The 20,583-nt window shown below is 45.7% G+C and overlaps 1 protein-coding gene and 1 long non-coding RNA gene across 7 annotated transcripts in view; one reads left to right on the forward strand and one right to left on the reverse strand.

The window, feature by feature from the left end:
• KBTBD12 (kelch repeat and BTB domain containing 12) overlaps positions 1-16,128 on the forward strand; it is a 77,674-nt gene extending 61,546 nt beyond the window's left edge. The window contains exon 6 of one of the 2 annotated variants that reach the window (XM_055110395.2): positions 11,108-16,128. In XM_055110395.2, the coding sequence (XP_054966370.1) occupies positions 11,108-11,289 (182 nt within the window). In that variant the 3' untranslated portion in view covers positions 11,290-16,128. The remainder of the gene's footprint in view (positions 1-11,107) is intronic. The other variant, XM_057301888.1, reaches the window with a different exon arrangement.
• Positions 1-20,583, reverse strand: part of LOC129397438 (uncharacterized) — a 198,163-nt gene that overhangs the window by 121,118 nt on the left and 56,462 nt on the right. The gene's annotated exons all lie outside the window — the stretch shown is intronic.

The raw sequence follows: 20,583 nt of genomic DNA on the forward strand, positions 1-20,583 counted from the left end.
TAAAGAACAGGATAGTCACATGGCACTGAAGACATATTACCTGATAAATCACAGACTAATTACAACATGAAAAAATATGTACTTTTACAATGGAGAAATTGGATAGCCACCACTGTAATCAAATAATCATCATTAATAATGATATAATTTTATAGTATTTGCTTCCTATATCATTCAGTATAGAGTCTTCTCATGTCCCCACCACCACCAAAATACTTAACTTGTGTCCAGTCAAACCTCTACATTTTACCTCCAGTTTATAGGAAATAGAGGAAGAACAAAGTAAACAACCCTATGAGGAGACAGGTGAATTCAGCGTGTGGGACATTCTACAAGAAAACTGACCCTGACTCAAAAAAATTAATGTCACAGGGAAAAAAACCCAAGATGGGGGCCTTCCTAAATGAAAGGAGAGCAGAGAGACATAATAACAAAGTATAACGTGTGAAGGTTGGCTGGATGATGGTTTGAAAATAACAGCTATTGAGTTATTCTGGGGACAACTGGGGAAATTAGAATATGAACAGAATTTTATTCAATTTTATAGAATTAATGTTATTTTTTCATAGGTATGATAATGGTTTGTGATTATGTAAAGGAATTTCCTCATCCTTAGAAGAAGTATGCTGAGTATTTAGGAGTGAAGTATTATGCCTGTAATTGATTTTTCAAGGTTTCAGGAAAAAAAAAGTGTGTGTGTGTATGGGGTGGGGACATAAAGCTAATAAGGCAAAATGCTAACTATTATTGACTCTAGATGCAGAATACACCGGTATTCAGTGTACTATTCTTTCACCTTTTCTGTGTGTTTGAAATTTCTCAAAATAAAAAACTGATAAAAGAACAAAGCTTTGATAGACACTAGCTATGGTGGCCCCTATGCTACAAGTCTGTTTTATCCTAGTACTAATGACTACAGAGAAAAAGATGGAATGATGGAAGTGGTTTGTTTTACCTTTGGCATCCCCGTGCCCCCCAGCCACACCCTGGAGAAATTGTACTAAACTTATGATATCCTGGAGGAGAGTTACTATTTTCATTTTCAACTTCATATCTGTCCTACAGTATATACCATATACCCATACATACATACACTGTCTATATCATATATATAAAAAACATTTCTATTTCCACAAGGAATGGAGACATTTTACAGAACTGGCATAGACAAAATAAAACTAAAAACATGCTTAGCAGTAAGTGCAGAGAGCAATTATATCAGCAAACCTAAGCTAAGAAACATTTCCAGAATTTGGCCCAGCTTCGTAGCCACCAAAGCAAAGAAAGAAAACTGATGGATTTTGAATCCCTTGCAGGAGGCATCTGAATCTTTGCTTCTGCTGCTTTCTCCTCCTAAGTCTGCCTCATGCTTTCCTTTCTCTTCTGACTGTGTTCTTCCCAGGGGCCTCCATGATACGGAAAGAGGGCTCCACAGCCATCAGTTTCATCCTGTACTGTCACTCCAGCCTGACAGCATTGCTCTCCCTAGATGCCAGAGCAGCAGATTGTGAACAGGTTTCTGTATGGGCCATCAGGAAGGGAATGTCCTTCAACTGACAGGAACCTCCTGTCCCTTAAGAGTGAGAAGCTAAGATCCCATCCCCAAATCCTGGAGACTCACCACATTCATTCACAACCTGATTGCTCAGGGACAAGTTCCCTGTTCCATACATCTGACCTGTTCTTTCCCCTCTGGACCACTTGGCTTTATTTTCCAATTAAGTTTCCAAGTATAAAAATAATCATCTGGCCAGGCACGGTGGCTCACGCCTGTAATCCCAGAACTTTGGGAGGCCGAGGCTGGGGGAACACGAGGTGAGACCATCCTGGCTAACATGGTGAAACCCCATCTCTACTAAAAATACAAAAAAATTAGCCGGGCATGGTGGCGGGTGCCTGTAGTCTCAGCTACTCGGGAGGCAGGAGAATGGCATGAACCTGGGAGGTGGAGCTTGCAGTAATCCAAGATCGCGCCTGGGTGACAGAGCGAGACTCCGTCTCAAAATAAATAAATAAATAAATCATCTCTGTTAGTTTGAGTTCCCCCAAAGCATACCTTGAAACAAGGCTTTGAGTGCAAATAGTTTTTTGATGGGGAGGTGCTTCCAGGAGGCTACTAAGAGGGGAGAAGAGAGTAAGATGGGAAAGGAGGGGCGCCAGGAGAGCAGTGTGACCTGACAGGTAACCACTGTGGGCCACTGAGGGTCAGTCCCACTGAGAAATTCTGGGAGGCAGTGTAGAACACACTTCGCAGTTGTCTCACCCAAAGGGTGAAGGATCTGGAGGTGTTCATCCTCAGACTAACTTCCTATCTGACCCCCTGGAGCTAAGAGAAAATCCTCAGGCAAAGAGTAGCAGATGGATGTAGTCAGCCTGTTCTGGAACAGGGATCACAGAGGAGATATGGCTGACATCTGGTATGTCAGCTGATACTTCTGACAGTCTCTTCTATGGCACCCTAACCACCCACCTTCAAATAAAGAAGGCTTATTACTGTTAACCAAGAAGATACACATGACATCAGGAGCACTGCGTGGGTCAGCAAAGACAGATTCAGCTTGCAGTGATAGCAGACTGTCATTGTCCCACCTTGCACCAGCTTCTTCTTACCATGTAGTCATTGGTTCTCCTTTTCCTAGAATGCATCCAAGAACAGGAACTCAGTCTCCGTGCTCTGTGCTAAGCTGACATGCAGATCTGTAGATCCCTAAAGTTTTATATGTTTTATAAGTTTTTGCAAATTTGAAAAATTGACACTGATTTGTTAGCATGAGATAGAATTTTCTCTCCGAACTCTATCAAGCTAGGAAAGGCTAAAGAGGTCTGCTGTTGGCTTTGGACTTTAGGCAGCATTGGACTTTAAGCCTGACATTGGTGACTGCTGTTTGCAACACTGACATTACAGCGACCATGAGGGAATAGAATCTTGGTGAACTCTTTTCTTGTTTTAACTTTTTATTTGAAATAATTTTAAACTTACAGAAAAGTTACAAAAAAGAAAATGGTATAATGAATACCCAGATTCACCTATTGCTAATATTTTTCCTAATTTGCATTATTTAACATTTGCTCAATCATGCAATACCCATACATATAGACAGGTACATAATTTTGTTCTGACCATATGCAAGTAAGCTGCATACATCACACAATTTACACCTAAATACCCAGTGTGTAGAATCTGAATATTTTCTTACATAAACACGGATAGCTAACAATTTTAGGAATTTTAACATTGATTCCATATTTTTATTTATTCTACTCTTAGTCTTCTAATTTTTTCAGTTGACCTGGTAATGTTCTTTTTGTAGAACCTTTTCTCTCCATGCCAGTCTAAGATCAAGTATTGTGCTTGTTGATATGTCTTCTCAGTTTTCTTAAATCTGGAACATGTCGACACGCCTTTTTTCCCCCCTTTTTACAACATTAACTTGTTTAGCACAATTTCCCCGTTTTAGAATAAAATCTTCCTCTCTTGATGTCTATCCGATATTCCTGGTGATTAAATTCAGGTTATACATTCCCGGCTGGAATATTACATAACTGATATATGTCCATCTCAGGACATCACATCTGGAGGCAAACTGTGTCTCTCTGCCCCTTGCTGGCAAAGTTCACTTTAATTACCTAGTCAGGATATGGTCTAATTTCATCACTGTGTAGTTATTATTTTTCCTTTGCAAATGGTAGAAAATGTGGAAGAGATCCTGTAAAACCATGCAGTTTACTTTTTGCACTTGTCTCCCAGAAATCTTTTCCACGTTAGGTAGTAGAGGCTGTCCTTATTCATTTTTATGTGTGTATGCTGTTTCATTGTGTGTATGTACCACAGGACCTCTGTTCTTTTTGTGTGTGTTAGTTTGTTACACTTTTAATTAATTTATTTTTAACTTTTAGGTTCAGGGGTACATGTGCAGGTTTGTTATATAGGTAAACTGTGTGTCACAGGAGTTTGGTGTACAGATTATTTCATCATCCAGTTTCTTGATCCTTATCCTCCTCACCCTTCTCCCACCCTCCACCCTTAAGTAGGCCCCAGTGTCTGTTGTTCCCTTCTTTGTGTACATGTGTACTCAATGTTTAGCTCCCACTTATAAGTGAGAATATGCAGTATTTGGTTTTCTGTTCCTGTATTAGTTCACTTAGGATAATAACCTCCAGCTCCAACCATGTTGCTGCAAATGACATGATATTCCTTTTTATGGCAGCATAGTATTCCATGGTGTCTACCACAGTTTCTTTATCTGGTCTACCACTGATGGCATTTAGGTTGATTCCAGGTCTTTGCTATTGTGAATAGTTCTGCAGTGAAAATACACATGCATGTGTCTTTATGGTAGAACAATTTATGTTCCTTTGGGTGTATCCTCAATAATGGGATTGCTGGGTCGAATGATAGTTCTGGTTTAAGTTCTTTGAGAAAGTGCCAAACTGCTTTCCACAATGGCTGAACTAGTTTATATTCCCACCAGCAGTGTATAAGCATTCCTTTTTCTCTGCAACCTTGCCAGCATCTTTTTTCACTTTTTAATAATAGCCATTATGACTGGTGTGAGATAGTATCTCATTGTGGTTTTAATTTGTCTTTCTCTAATGATTAGTGATATTAAGCATTTTTAATATGCTTGTTGGCCGTGTGTATGTCTTCTTTTGAAAAGTGTCTGTTCGTGTCCTTTGCCCACTTTTTAATGGGGTTGTTTGTTTTTTGTTTAATTTATTTAAGTTCCTTATAGATTCTGGATGCTAGACCTTTGTCGATGCATATTTTGCAAATACTTTCTCCCATTCTATAGGTTGTTTGTTTACTCTGTCGATAGTTTCTTTTGCGGTGCAGAAGCTCTTTAGTTTAATTAGATCCCATTTGTCAATTTTTATTTTAGTTGCAATTGCTTTTGGTGTCTTTGTCATGAAATTTTTGCTGGAGTGTATGTCCAGAATGGTATTTCCTAGGTTATCATCCAGAGTTTTTATAGTTTTAGGCTATACATTTAAATCTTTAATCCATCTTGAGTTGATTTTTGTATATGGCGTAAGGAAGGGGTCCAGTTTCAATATTCTGCATATGGCTAGCCAGCCATCCCAGCACCATTTATTGAATAGAGAGTCCTTTCCCCATTGCTTCTTTTTGTCAACCTTGTTGAAAATCAGATGGTTGTAGGTGTGCAGCATTATTTCTGAGCTCTCTATTCTGTTCCATTACGACCTCTGTTCTTTACCTTTTGCTGAGACAGCTTCCCAACATCTCTTTGGGCCAAAAACTAGGGCCATTCCCTGATTTCAACAACAGACTGGAATACTGGGTTCTAGTCAGGATAGTCAACACACTCCACCCTGTCTGTCCCACTAAAGGCAATTAAATCCCCTGGCCAGATGCATGGAGCAGCAATCTGAGAACTCTGAAAAGTAAATGGTAGTGGGCAGATTGGGGAAGGAAGTCAGAACTTGAAATACCACCAAATCAATAATAATTGTCTCATTTTTTTCCCTTGATATTTCCTGGCCTGGACTCAAAGATAGCCTGAAGCCTGGAACTTCAGACCAAGTATGGACAGAAACTCTAAGAAAATCCTCTTTTTCTGTTCCAAGGAGGAAGAAAGAGGGCTCCTATGGGTCAGACGGGGAATTTTTTCTTTCTTCTTTTTTTCGTTCTTTACCCCACCCCCTTCCCAAGCTCCCAGGCATTCCCAGGTGGTAGCAATAGCAGGGGCTGGGCTGGCCCCCTTTTCTCTGACCAGGGAAACTTTGGTCCCAAGAGTCTGAGTAAAGTCCCCATTGCCTTTCCATCTTGGTCTACTGGCCACGTCACCTTGGAGGCATGCATGTTCATGGAAAGTGTGCATCAGAGCAAAGAATCCAAAGCTCCAGCTCTTTAGCCAGAAGGCCAGGAAGGGGCATAAGGATGTTGCTGGAATCAGGAAAATGTAAGGAAGATTGCAGACAGGAGGGAGCTCAAGAAAATGATCTCGTAAAGTTGGACGTGAGCTCCTGGGCCACACACACATGATTTAGCCCTAAACTGTCTACCAAAGCCTTTGAAAACTGAGCTGACATTGGAAACACAGCCCACAGAAGGTAGCCAGGAACTTGCAGCCTACCTAACTGGGTCAGTTTTTGATTTTCTGCTAATACAAATAAACAAAAAAATCAACATTTTCCACAGGATTTAAACAAGACCTAGAATAATATGGCATAATATTCAAAATGCCTAGCATATAATCCAAAATTACTTGACTTACCAGGAACCAAGAAAATATCAGATCATACAAGAGAGAAGACAATCAACAGATACTAACCCCAAGATGGCACAGATTTTGAAATAACTAGGCAGAGACTTTAAAGCAGTCTCTAAGACTTAGTGCTCCAGGAAGTAAGAGTGAACACTTATATATAAAGCAGAAACTATTGGAAATAGTAACATAAATGGATAAATCCGCAAAATTTGCATGGACTTTTTCAGAAATCCATGGATCAAATCGATTTTTTAAAACTAAAGCAAAAAGAGATCCAGAACTGAGCTGCCCAACACAACACAATGGTCAGCAGCCACTTACATCTATCTGAATTTCAACTTAAGCTAATTAAAATTAAATAAAATTTAAAAATCAGTTCCTCAGTCTCACTAGCCACATTTCCAATTACTCCACACCACATATGGGCAGTGGTTACTCTATTGGACAGCACAGATTACAGAACATTTCCCTCATCACAGTGAGTTCTCTTGGACAGCACTGGTATCAAGGATTTAAATAGCATAATTAGCAACTTAAATGTCATAGATATATAGAATCCTCTGCCAAGCAAACAAAATGTAACTTCCTTTTAAACACTTATAGAACACATACATTGACTAACCATAAATTAGGGCAAAGGAAAATCTCAATATATTCCCCAAAATACAAATTATAGAAGTAATATGTGCTGTCTATGATGCAAATAAATTAGAAGCATTCAGTGAAAGGGTAGTCAAGTGCACATGCATGTACTAACACATACACTCAGCTGGAGATGTTAAAACATTTTCCTAAATAAGTCTTGGGTTAAAGCAGAAATTAGGCCTGAGATTGCAAACTATGGAGAAATTTGAACTGCACCAGAAATCTTCTAAAAAGAGGTACTCAGAAGAAATGTAAGCCTTAAGTGCACATATTAGAAGACATTGAAACATGAAAAAAAGGAACTAAGCATCCATTTCAAGAAGATAGAACAAGAGAAGATAAAACAAGGTTGGTTCAAATTAATCTGTCTCTAGCACATTTCAAAGTTTTTGGTTTGAGGTAAGAGGTCTAACAGAATTCCCAAATTTTGGCACTGCTAGTGTAATCATTGGGTTATTTTATTTATTTTATTTTATTTTATTTTTGAGATGGAGTCTCGCTCTGTCGCGCAGGCTGGAATGCAGTGGTGCAATCTCAGCTCATTGCAACCTCTACCTCCTGGGTTCAAGTGATTCTCCTGCCTCAGCCTCCCAAGTAGCTGGGACTACAGGTGGGCGCTACCACGCCCAGCTAATTTTTGTATTTTCAGTAGAGATGGGATTTCACCATGTTGGCCAGGCTGGTCTCAAACTCCTGACCTCAAGTGATCTGCCCACCTTGGCCTCCCAAAGTGCTGGGATTAGAGGTGTGAGCTGCTGTGCCTGGCCAAGTGTAGTTGTCTTTGACCGGATTATAATTCCATCCATAAACCATCCCTCTGTGGCCAGGAGGAATGCAGTACTCTGAGTCAGCCATTGGGTTATTTTAAATAAATTACATTGAAAGACATAAAACATTTCTCCCACTCCCAAAATTGAGAAATATATCATGCTGCATGATTAGAAAACTGTTAAGATGTTACCTTTCCCAATCTGATTTATAAATTTAATAAAAATCCAATCAAAATCATACAAATTCTATTTTAGATTTTTTGTTGGTTTTCATTTTTAGAAATTTCACATTAGATACCAAATTAGAAACAATAATACAATTAAGCCAATCTGACCACACCAGCTTCAACAATTTTGCTGTTCTTATTTCCAAACATACTTTTTTTTCTTCTTTTTACTTTTCTTTACTGGAGTACTTTAAAGCAAATCTAATAATCAGGCCATTTTATCCAAAAATACATTAATATCCATCTCTAACTGGATGGATATTTTAATATACCTACTGTGCCAAATTCACACCTAAAAAATGCACATAATCCCTTACTATTGTCTGATACACATCCCAGATTCTAGACTGTCTAAGATAGCTTGTTCCATGTGCTTCTTCAGAGCCTGGTTCTGCCATGTATCAGCTGTCAATCCTGAGGCAAGTTAATTAGCTTTTCTGGACCTGTTACCTTTTCTACAAAATGGAGAAAATAATAAATCCTTCTCAGATGATAGTTCAAAAGACTAAATGAGATCATACATTTAAATCACCTAATGCTATCCAATAAATAGTCATTATTATTAACATAACGGATTCTGACATAAATAGAATTACTTCTAGAAACAGTTTATCCCACTTTTGATGTTGCTGAGATTGGTTAGTGGGTGCAAGTATATCTGGGGATTAGGGATTTATTTCATTAGGTTTTGGAGGAAAGAAATTCTGTAATCCACTGTCCTGCCAGTTTTCCTCAAAAGTTCCCACTTTTTCTCCAGTGTGTTTGTGATACATACCCAGGTTTAAGAAAGATTGTCTTTTTGGCCAGCCACGGTGGCTCACACTTGTAATCCCAGCAGTTTGGGAGGCTGAGGAGGGCAGATCACAAGGTCAGGAAATTGAGACCATCCTGGCCAACATGGTGAAACCCCGTCTCTAATAAAAATACAAAAATTAGCTGGGAGTGGTGGCGGGTGCCTGTAAATATGTATAAGAGTTAAATAACAAGGCCTAATGAACATGTGGAACACCACAGCCAACAGCTACAGGATATACATCCTTTATGAGCGCATGTGGATCATTTTCAAAAATTGACTTCCACATGCTGAAACGAGGCTGGGCACTTTACACACATTATCTTCTTTAATTACCATAAAATTGTTAAATAGGCGTTCAAGCTGGAAATCTTCCATTTGTCCCTCCACACTCACCCCTACCCTTCCCCACCTCTCTCTGTGTCCTTCCAGGCTGGCCTCTATAGACAGCATTAAAGGTTCCTTTCCTCTCTGGCTTCTGGATGGTTCAGTCAGCAGGAGGAAAGAGCAGGAAATTATCAGGTGAAAAGAAAGGAGAGTCAGGGTATATTGTAAAGATTTTAAATTTTCTGTATATGTGATGTTTTGACAACTTAAGAGACCTTTCTGGTTGGGGAATGATTGCCCTCCCCAGGCTGGCCAGTCCTTAAGGACAAGAAAGGGCTCTGCCTGGAGCACATCTTTGCTGTGCACACGAGCCAGCCCAGAGCCACACCTCCTGTCTGGCCCCGACACCCCGGGAGACAGTGTGCCTCTGCCTCAGTCATCCCAGGGCCAGGCACCAGGCAACTAGAGACCACTCCTGTCCCCACACCCACTGAAATTATTCAAACCAGCCAGTCCTAAGGTGTCCACTCTCCCCTGCCTGGATTCTCCCGTGGCCTACACCTTCCCCTCACTCCTGTCTTCTGCCTCATGCCTCTGGGATCTGTGAGGATAAGAAAACTTGTTTTCCTGAGCCTCTCCCTTGCCTGCACCTGACTTTCACATAAAAAGATAGAAAATGCAGGGTATTTGCCCTCCCTGCTGCCTCCCTGCTAAGGATGGCTGTGTCCATCTTTCTCTGCTCAAGACAGGTGCTGCTCCCCAGACAGCTCCCCTGTCCCAGCTCCAGTGCTCACTCCCTCCCTCGCCTTCCAGGTCTAGGGACAGTGACAGCCCCTTGCTGTGATTAGTGCTGGGTACTGTGCCATCCCCCATGGGCCTTCCTAAGCCCCACTCACAGCGTTCTAAAGGTCCCTTGACAGAACTCTTCATGTTGCCCAGGTGGAGTATGCTGTGTTTCCACAGGACCCCACCTGAATGTGAGCATCCCTATCCCAAACACAAGCTCAGAGGGCAGCGCTAGCCCAGGGCCACATGACTCCAGCCGTGCCTCCTCTATGGGGGTGGAAATAGGGCAGTTTCAACCCTTGTTCACATCATTGCTAAATCATTCATATGGCATTGGAACACTTTTTCAACTGGAGACAACGGCATGCCCTGTCAGAACTTCTTGAATAATTTTTGACTGAATTGTGAACGTGGCCTTTCTTCGTTTCTTAGAAATCAGGAACACTGCCTTCCATTTAAAGTATCTTTATTCAGTTGTTAATTAATTTTTGGTGCTTAAATCCTGCTGTGGTTTGAGTTTGTTCTCTCTGAAACTCATGTTGAAATTTGGTCCCCAGTGTAGCGGTGCTGGAGGTGGGGCCTAGTGGGAGGTGTCTTGCCATGGATCCCTCATGAATAGATTAACACCCTCCCTTGGGGGTGAACTTGGGCTCTCATAAGAATGGATTAGTTCCTGGGAAAGGAGGCTGTTAAAAATAGTCTGGCAACCGGGCGTGGTGGCTCACGCCTGTAATCCCAGCACTTTGGGAGGCTGAGGCAGGCAGATCATGAGGTCAGGAGTTCGAGACCAGCCTGACTAACATGATGAAACCCCGTCTCTACTAAAAATACAAAAATTAGCCAGGCATGGTGGCACGTGCCTGTAATCCCAGCTACTCAGGAGGTTGAGGCGGGAGAATTGCTTGAACCTGGGAGGCGGAGGTTGTAGTGAGCGAGATTGCACCAGTGCACTCCAGCCTGGGTGACAGAGCAAGACTCCATCTCAAAAAAAAAACAGTCTGGCTTTCTTGATTTCTCTCTTTTACTCCTTCCCTGTCCCAGTGACCTCTTTGCAAATGCCCACTCCCCTTCCATTTTCTGCCATGAGTTGAAACAGCCAAGGCTCCCACCAGATGCAGATCCCCAGTCTTGAACTCTCCAGTCACCAGAATCGTGAGCCAAGTAAATGTCTTTTCTTGATAAACTACCCAGTCCTGGGTATTCTGTTAACAGTAACAGCAAGTGGACTAAGACATTGCCTTTTGGAGGAAGTTACTCAGTATGGTGCAGATGGCCTCTGAATTTAATACCCACATGAGATTTTTGTCTTCCCACTTTGCTGTTTTTCAGATCGCCATGAGGTTATCTCCAAAGAAATATTGGAACTGGACCCATGGGAAAACCAGTGGAATGTTGTAGCCATCAACGTCCTCATGCATGACAGCTATGATGTCTGCCTAGTAGCCAGGATGAATCCCCGAGACCTCATCCCCCCGCCTTCAGATTTGGTGGAAGAAGGCAATGAGCACTAAGGTGACCTTGCTGGAGGACCTCCTGCTGTTCTGCAAACAAGGCCTTCAGAACGGAGAGGACCCACAGCATCTCTGTCATGCCAGTCATGTGCACTGCATGCGTAGTGGCCTGTGTGTGAAGAAGCAGTGTGTGCTGGGCACTGGGTGGGGAGCATGGGGAGTCTCCCTTCAGGGACTTCCCAGCCTGATAGGGTAAATAAGACACTACAAAGAAGAGGTGATGATGGCCACAGGAGGGGCACAGGGCCACAGGAGAGCAGCAGAGGGAGGGTCTCACTCTGCTGGGGACCGATGAACAGCACTGCCAAGGAGCAGACCTTTTATTGGGTCCCCAAAAGGATGAGGAGGAAGTGGTCCCATGGGTGCAGTCAATGATGAGTTCATGGAAACAGCCAAGCAAGGGCCCAGAGACAGAAAGCTCGTGCCTGTCTGCAGTATCCTAGCTGGGCCAGATTGCCTGGGGCACAGGGTTTGTGGTCAAGGCTGAAAAAGTAGGTTGTAGCTAGATGACCAACGCCTGAAAGAATGAGGAGTTGGACCTGGTCTGTAAGCCAGGGAATTGTCTCAAAATCGTGCATTAAGGGAGACTTCTCTCTGTGCTCTGTTCCAGCTTCAGTCTTATAAACACTGACCATTCTCCTTCAGAATCCCCTTCTACTGAAGCAACGCCACTCAGCAGCAGGGCTAGCTGTACTACCAGCCCCTAACAACCAAGGCACTCAAGCCAGACCACAGTGGCCAAGAATCCTGCCCTGGGCTGACTCTGTCCGGGACAGGGATGTGGGGTTCTGCAGCCTGGTCCACTCTGGGGCTGGCAGGGAGTGTCCTGGAGTGGGCTTACCCAGGCTGCCTTTGCCCACCAATCAGACACATACAACCATCTGCAGGGTAGTCCTGGCTGAACAGGACTCGCCCAAGCCACCCAAGCCAGGGACAGAGAAGGCTCTGGCTGAGGACAGGGGAAGCAGCATCTCCTCCAGCTGCTGCCAACCCCATGGCCCGGCCTTTGCAATAAAGATGGAGCCACCCACTTCAGCCCACAATTGAGCATAATCAGAAGACAGTCACTCCCAAAATATATGTTAGAAATAACATTTAAATGACACATGGGAAGTCCGTCTATCTTACTTCCCATCTCTAATTCTGGAAGCACAGTGGATTCAATGAGGGCATCTTCATAGCTGTTCTTCAGCAACTTCTCCAAAGAGTTTCACATTGCACAAGGCTCTTTTGGAAGCAGGAGTGGTCAGTAAATTCAGAGGGAGACAAACCCTAAGTAGAGACAGCTTTCTTTGGTGCTGAGCTGTGTGATTGTGATGACCGCTAGCCTGTGCCCCTAGGTTCCAGCTGCCCACCAGGCAGGACAGGCAGGTCTTGCCAAAACTGGAGCCTGTTGGAAACCTATTTCTGCCACCAAGGAGAGGGACCAGGAGACCCAGCGTAGGTTGGCCCCAAGTAGGCTCAACTCGGGAGGGTGGGGGTCCCGCCTTTCTCTTCGCACTTGTGCCCCAAGTGCACTCACAGTACCTGGCATGTGGGTGACCTCTTGGGTGGCCGGCATGGGGCAGTGTTTCTCAACCAGAGGGTCTGGGCCCCGAGCATGTCCAGGAATCTGAGTTAAAGTGAGCTTACTCTTTCCCCAGTGGATGATCATGATCTGTGCATTCTTTTTCTTGCTACAAAGATGTTCCTCCTAGCTGCTGTGTTGGCTGTCGGCGGCCAGGGTTGAGGACGGCCTCCACAGGGCCTCCACTTCCCTCCATTCCTCTTCACATAGTCACTCCGCCTGCTCCACCTGCTTGAACAGTCCAGAAAGCTGCCGCGTCTCCCTGGCTCAAGGAGGCCTTGTTGGCATGTCATGGCACATCTCCTAGATGTTTTGGGTTCAAGATCTGGGTTCCAGCCCCCGCTCTGCTACTTAGCTAACCATGTGAACTTGGGCAAGATGACCTTTCTAAAGCCTCGTTTCCCTCATATGCAGAGTGGGAAGGAAAATATTAATACGTACTTATAGGGTTGGTATGAGGATTAAGTGCTGAGCAAAGTGCCTGTGAAGTCCTGAAATAATAAGCATGTTTCAGCTGCCATTATTATCATCACTGTCATTATCATTGCAGTCAGCACTTCCCAAAGCAAGGTGCCCAAAACAGACTCAGTGCTTTAGGGCAGTGGGGCAGATGTGCATATGGCTTGAGATGGTTCTTTCTTTTTTTTTTTTTTTTTTTTTTTTGAGACGGAGTCTCTCTCTCTCGCCAGGCTGGAGTGCAGTGGCACGATCTCAGCCCACTGCAACCTCCGCCTCCCGGGTTCAAGTGATTCTCCTGCCTCAGCCTCCCAAGTAGCTGGGATTACAGGCGCCCACTACCACGCCCAGCTAATTTTTGTATTTTTAGTAGAGACGGGGTTTCACCATGTTGGCCAGGATGGTCTCAATCTCTTGACCTCGTGATCTGCCCGCCTCGGCCTCCCAAAGTGCTGGGATTACAGGCATGAGCCCCTGCACCCGGCTGAGATGGTTCTTAATTTCCCATACCCTGTTGCTTGGCTCCTCCAGTTGGCGGCTGAGAGTTAAGCAAGGGTTTACTCAGATCTGAGGCCCCCGATGCCCTCGATGGACACATTCAGGACCCTGTGGCAGCTCAGCAGAGGCACCTGAGGGTCACGCTAGGTGAGACGATCACCCACCTGTGGGAGGCAAGATAAATGGGTAAACATCATTCCTGTCTAATGCGAGGTCTGGGCAGTGTCCCAGTGGAACTTTCCAGAGAGTGCCAAGGGAGGACCGAGAAGGGGCATGACCTCTGCTGGAGCCAGGAGGGCAGTGACCAGGAGCTGGCTTAGCACTGAAGGGAAGCAGGCATCAAGGGCAGGATTTCTCAAACTTCTTTTGAGGAATCCCCGAGGTCGAAACTGGTGCTTCACAGATTTCAGATGTCTGATCTTGATTTTTCTTTGATTCCATACAACAGATTGCTTGCCTGGGTTAGTGCTTATTTTAAGTTCTTGGTGCTTCTCGTCTGACTTCTGTATTTGCAATTAAAAACAACATGACCCTCCCCACCTGCAGCCAGATATCGTTAGAAATTCAACTTCGAAATATATTCCTATCACTCCTGTTTTCACTTTAATAGAAGGCTGTTGCAGTACTGCACGATGGGCTCTTATAAAACTTCTACTATCTGCTAATTCTTATCTTTGTGACAGGATTGTTTGACACTGAGCAAGGAAACACAATAAGGAAGTAATTTGGATGCTAGGCTGGCAGAAGCCTGCAGCTGTCAACCACAGCCTGCCCCAGTGTGTTCAACACGGTGGCCTTGTTCTCCCTGACTTCATAATGAGCAAATGTTTCACATTTGAACTTAAGGAATAAATTTTTACTAATAAAAGATCACTTTCATTTTGTTTTTCACATTGCAGTTCCAGGAGACACTGAGGGTCCCTTGAGTTGGGGAGTGATGGCCAGGGGACAAGCAGCAGGCCCGGGGCAGGGCTGTGAGATGGCTGGGGCAGCAGGGGTGTCCTCAGGGTGCTGCACAGGAGGGCAGCCAGGAAACTGGAGAGAGGCTGGGCGTGGTGGCTCATGCCTGTAATCCCAACACTTTGGGACACCAAGGCAGGTGGATCGCCTGAGGTCAGAAGTTCAAGACCAGCCTGGCCAACATGATGAAATCCCGTCTCTACTAAAAATACAAAAATTAGCTGGGTGGGATGGTGCATGCCTGTAATCCCAGCTACTTGGAAGGCCGAGGCAGGAGAATCACTTGAACCCAAGAGGCGGAGGTTGCAGTGAGCCGAGACCCCACCATTGCACTCCAGCCTGGGCAACAGGAACGAAAACTCCATCAAAAAAAAAAAAAAAGTTGACGCCTTTCACAAAAGATCTGAGGCCACACCGAGAGTTGGGTCTTTACGCCCCAGCAACACGGTCTCAGGCAAGGCAGTCCTCTAAGAACATCATCCACAGCCCAGAGCCACTGAGCAGGGTGGAGCAGCCTGGCAGTCCAGCAAGACGCATGTTGGGGGCCAAGTTGGGGGGAGCCTGGGCGAACCTGAGCAGTGGGATCAGAACAACAGTGTGGGTTGGGTGCAGCCCAGGATGGAGAATATCTGTGTTTGCTGTCAGATTCGGAGAGAAGGGACAGGCCAGGATTTTGGCCAGAAAAGAATGGCCAGTCAGCCAAACTCAAAGACCAGAAAATCTTATAGGGAGTACCCTGTTGGCAAGGGGCCCTCCCCTCCAACAGTGTTCCTAAAACAGAGCCACTACCCAGTGTCTTCGGCTGTTCACCCTTGGCCCACCTGGGGTCACCAAGAGACAGGAGAGGAGGCCCTGGGGTGTAGAGTCACGTCACCCACTTGCCTACCTAGCAGACAGTCGGCTGTGTCCCTGCTCTTCCTCATTTACAGAGACAGGGACCCTGACCCAGCTTATATGCCCAGAACAACCCAGGCATAACAATAAACATAACAATCCCATTACTTTACCAGGGGTTAGTTAGACATGGCCATGTGGCACAATCCCAGCCAAAGAGACATAAAGGGAAGCTTGCAGAGGGGCAAGGGAAAGGTTCTCTCACCTTTAAAAGTGATGTTGAGGAAGAGATGGGCTATTTTCTGCTTAGCAAGTCGGCCTGCCCCCTGGAACTGCAGCCACCGCCCTGCAGTGGTGACAGAGGTGGCTGGAGACTGCCACAGGTGATCCACAGAGGGGGACGGGCCCTGCAGAATCCGGGGCCTTGGTGATGTAATTGAGCCACTAAACCAACCAGGTAGGAGGCTTTTTGCCAGATGCTGATTGTTACAATAAATGTTTCTTATTGTTCAGGCCACCTTGAGTTACTTGTAGCCCAGGATTTCCTAAGTATTACTCCAACCTTCCCCCACAATGCCACCTTCTCTTGGGATGGTATTTGTTACCCCTGCCAAAGAGGAGGACTCAGACAGTCCCTGGTCCCTGGGATGTCAGATGACAAGGTTGTCATTCACTGCAGTACAGTAGCTTCTGCAGGGCTGCTGAAAGCTGATGGTTTATGAGCCTGAGTCACTTCTTAGCTATTTATCCGGTATTGCTTTTTCTCTCAGATCTTCAACATATTTGTTTGTTTACTACAAGTCCCACCCAACACTCGTTTTTGTAAATGTCTTATTGGAACACAGCCATGCTCATTCATTTCTGCACCATCCGTGGCTGCTTTCTGTATTGTCTATGGCCCTTTGCAGAGAAAGCTTGCCAACTTCTGGTGTATTCCATCAAATTTTCTTCTGATGGAAGAAAAATACTGAGCTAAGGGAATATATGTACTATAAAGGAATATATATGCATATTCCTCTATGATATATTACACATGCATACACACACACATATATATATATACACACACAAGACATGGTTCTAACTTATTCTTTCACTCAACAATATCTCTTAAAGACAGTGCTCCATATGGGAGCAGGTGGATCTGCCAGTTTCTAACACCTGCGCAGTATTCCATCATAGGTGTAGCAGAATTTTGTTAACAAGTCACCCAGAGCTAGAAATTCCCATTGTTTCCCACAGATGTTGTTTTGGTGGGCCGCAGGGGTAGGGGCGTCTGACCGTCCCCTCTTTTGCTAGGGATTCGCAGTTGTTTAGAAGGTGGCCTTTACAGTGCACTTACGTTTTCTGTGGGTGCTCAGGAGCACCAGAGACAGTCCTGGGAGGCTCCCGTTGTGCTGAGTGGCTTCAAGCCACTTGGAGGCACTTGGGCTTACTGAGAGATGTGGCAGGTGGTAGCCAAGCGAGGAGGCAGGCCAGCCTCATGCAAAGCCTGGTCTCCACTGCAGAACGGAGCCCAGGGAGGGAGTGGACAGCTGGCACAGAGAGGAGAACCGACACAGGCCGGCGTCTCTTGGAAGCCACACTGGCCCTGCAGCACTGAGACACTCAGGAGCCCATGATCCTCCACCAGCCGTGAAGCAGCAGAGAAACTCACGGCCCGAAACCGCAACCAAAGCCTCCAGCTCCGTGGCCAGACATGGGTGGAGGCAAAGGGAAGACCCACAGCTGGCCTGCAGCCTCGCGTCTGCCCTCTTCCAGCCGCGGGCCTGCAGGGCGCCCGGCATCCTCAAGGTGAAGCGTCTGAGGGCTGAGCCATGATGAGGGTGGCCTTGGAATGGCAGGGAGCAAAGTGTCCCTGAGGCTGGGAATCAGCAGCCCCAGCTCCAAGGGCAGGCCTCTCTTTCCCCCTTCAGCTCTGCGGAGCATGTGCTGGTGCTGATCAGGACTCTCGGAACAAGGCAGGAGGCCACCCCACCATGGAGGATGGTCTGGGGGAGGACAGTCATGGCGATGACCTCAAGGCACCGGCCACACACTCAGCATTTTCCGAGTCCTTTTTGGCACCAGCACCGCACTGGGCAGGGAGGTGAAAGATGAGACACGAGGCCCTGCTCTGAGCCAGCTCGCCTTCTGGAGGAGAGGAAATGTGCAGACATGGAGGTGACACAGCAGGCAGAATGCCACATTGTCCCCACTTGTGTTCGCTTCCTGCCACCACCAGAACACATGACCGCAAATTTAGAGGCTTAAAACAGATTCATGTACTTGCATTTCCGTACTTCAGAAGCCCAAAATGGATCTCAGTGAGTCAAAATCAAGGTGGAAGCTCTAAAAGGAATCCACTTCATTGCCTTTTTCAACCACTGGAATCTGTCACCATTTTGTGGCTTGTGGCCTGTCCTCCACCTTCCAGGCCGGCAGCTAAGCCACCCAGCTTTGCTTTTTCATCACACCTTCTTCTCTGACCCCTCTTCCACTTTTCAGGACCCTGGAGTTACACTGGGCCCGTCTGGAAAACCCAGGATGCTCTCTCTGACCAGCAGCCCCAGCCCCCTTCTTGTGTGATGCCACCCACTTGGGAGGTTCTGGGTTCTGCAGACCTTTTAGGGGAACCATTATTTTGCCTACCACAACCCCCAAATCCCCATAAAGTACGGTCATCACAGATGCGCATGTGCAGCGTTTATAGGAGTTCACATACACGCCAAGGTTGGAAACCCCAGCGAGGAGGGAAAGAGGAGCACATACACAGATGCCTGGTCCTTAGAACACAGTGCCCTGGGACCTCCATGACCAGCAGGGGCGTGCTGAGAGGTTCTGGAAGATCCTTTGCTCCATGGAGGAGCTGGAGGAAGCACGCGGGCCTGGGGCTGGCGGCGGCCCTCTTCCAGCCGCAGGTGAAGCTCACACCGTGGAAGGAAAACAGCAAAGCAAGAACTCAGGCCACTGACTACATCACTGTGCCCCTGAATGAAGCCAGGCCCGAAGCCTGCTGTACCTCTGGCACTCCCAGGTTTCAAGCCAACACATCACATTCCCTTGTGGGTAGGTTTTTTGTTTCTTACATCCCAAGATATCTTGAGGTTGGTGCAAAACATAGGATGTTATAGGCAGGATGTGAGGAGCAGGGTGGAGGGTGCCCAAGGCCATGCTCCAGGCTGAGAAGCTGGCGTTCAGGCTCTGCAACTGTGCTGTCATGGGCTGAGCTGTGTCAGTTGCACTTGGGACGAGGCCCACTGCAGATGGAAGATTAACATTCAAAAGGGCCTGCTGAGAAAGACTCCTGATGTTGGAGCGTGAGGCTGCCTCATGGGGCCTTACTGTCTGTCTCACAGGACCTGCAATAAGGCCCTGTGGGGCAGAAACAAGCTACTTTGAAAGTAGTCCATTAGAAAACAGGAAGGAAAAAAATATGCTCATTAGGAGATGCCCTTCCTGGGAAACTGGGTAAAGGCTACCCAGGATCTCCCTGGTATTATTTTGTATAACTGCATGTGAATCTACAACTATCTCAATTTTAAAAAAATTAATTTTTGAAAGGGGAGTGAGAGATGCCCCTTCTACCTACAGACTATAGTAAAAACAGATCCTTGGCCCCTTCGGGGCTCTGGCAGGAACATGTTAACTAAGATCATACAGCCTGAGCCCTTGGGTTCCTAACCTGGCTCCACCCCTTCTTTATGTGACCTTGGGGAACTTAGACACCCTGCTGCTCACTTTTCCCATCTACAAAAAGGGAATAACGATGGTACTACCTAATAGGGTTATTATGATAATTAAATGAGATAATACATGTTACACTCTTAAAACAGTGCTTAGCATAGTAAGTGCCCCAAAATGTTAGGTCGCGATAGTGGCCGTCCTAATTCCACTGCAAGCTAAGGTCTGGAAAAGTAGAAACAAAAATGAGGGGGCTCCACAGGAGATAATATTGCAGCCCCAGATAAGTCTGACCCTCTGAGAAGATATTTCCTCCCTAAAACAAATGAAAATGAATTATGAGAAAGAATAGAGAAAAATAACTACTAGAAATGTTTTAACATGAGAGTCAAAATAAAAGTTTCAATGGAAGGGTAGGAAAATAAAGTGCAAGAAAATGGCCCAGAAAGTGAAGTTACAAGACCAGAGAGAGTGAAAAGAAAGACCTAGAGAATCAACCCAGAAGACCAACAGCCAGCACTTGGGCGTCCAAAAAGAGGACAGAGACCAAAAGAAAGGAAAAGGCCCAGGAAAAGGCAGGCGTTCCCCAGGACTCACCTCTCACAACAAGTGTGCAGTAGCCCACAGGAGGCTCCTCATGGGAAATTTCAGAACTTCCAGATGAAGTGAAAGCCCTAATGGTGTTGGGTGGGTGGAGTGGGTAACGTTTAAAGGGATGAGAACTGGGCTGGGGTGCAGTGACTCATGCCTGTAATCCCAGAGCTTTGGGAGGCCCAGGTGGGAGGATCACTTGAGGCCAGGACTTTGAGAGAAGCCTGGGCAATATAGTGAGACCCCATCTCAACCAAAAAATTAAAAATTAACCAGGTAAGGTGTCACACGCCTGCAATCACAGCTACTCAGGAGGCTGAGGCAGGAGGATCACTTAAGCCCAGGACTTTGAGGCTATAGTATACTATGATCGTGCCACCGCACTCCAGCCTGAACAACAGAGCTAGACCTTGTCAAAATAAATTTAATTTAATTAATAAATTAAATTAAGTGATGAGAACTGGAGTGGCATCAGGTGCTCAAAAGCTAACACTACCAGCACTTTGGAAGGCAGAGGTGAGAGAATTGGTTGAGCCCAGGAGTTCGAGACCAGCCTGGGCAAGATGACAAAACCCCATCTCTAAAAATAAAAAGAAAATTAGCAAGGCACAGTGGCACGTGTGCCTGTAGTCCCAGCTACCTGGGAGGCTAAAGTAGGAGTAACCCCTGGGCCCAGGAGTTTGAGGCTGCAGTGAGCTGTGATCACACCACTGCACTCCAGCACC

This window comes from Pan paniscus, chromosome 2 (genome assembly GCF_029289425.2).
Source record: "Pan paniscus chromosome 2, NHGRI_mPanPan1-v2.0_pri, whole genome shotgun sequence".
Taxonomy (NCBI): domain Eukaryota; kingdom Metazoa; phylum Chordata; class Mammalia; order Primates; family Hominidae; genus Pan; species Pan paniscus.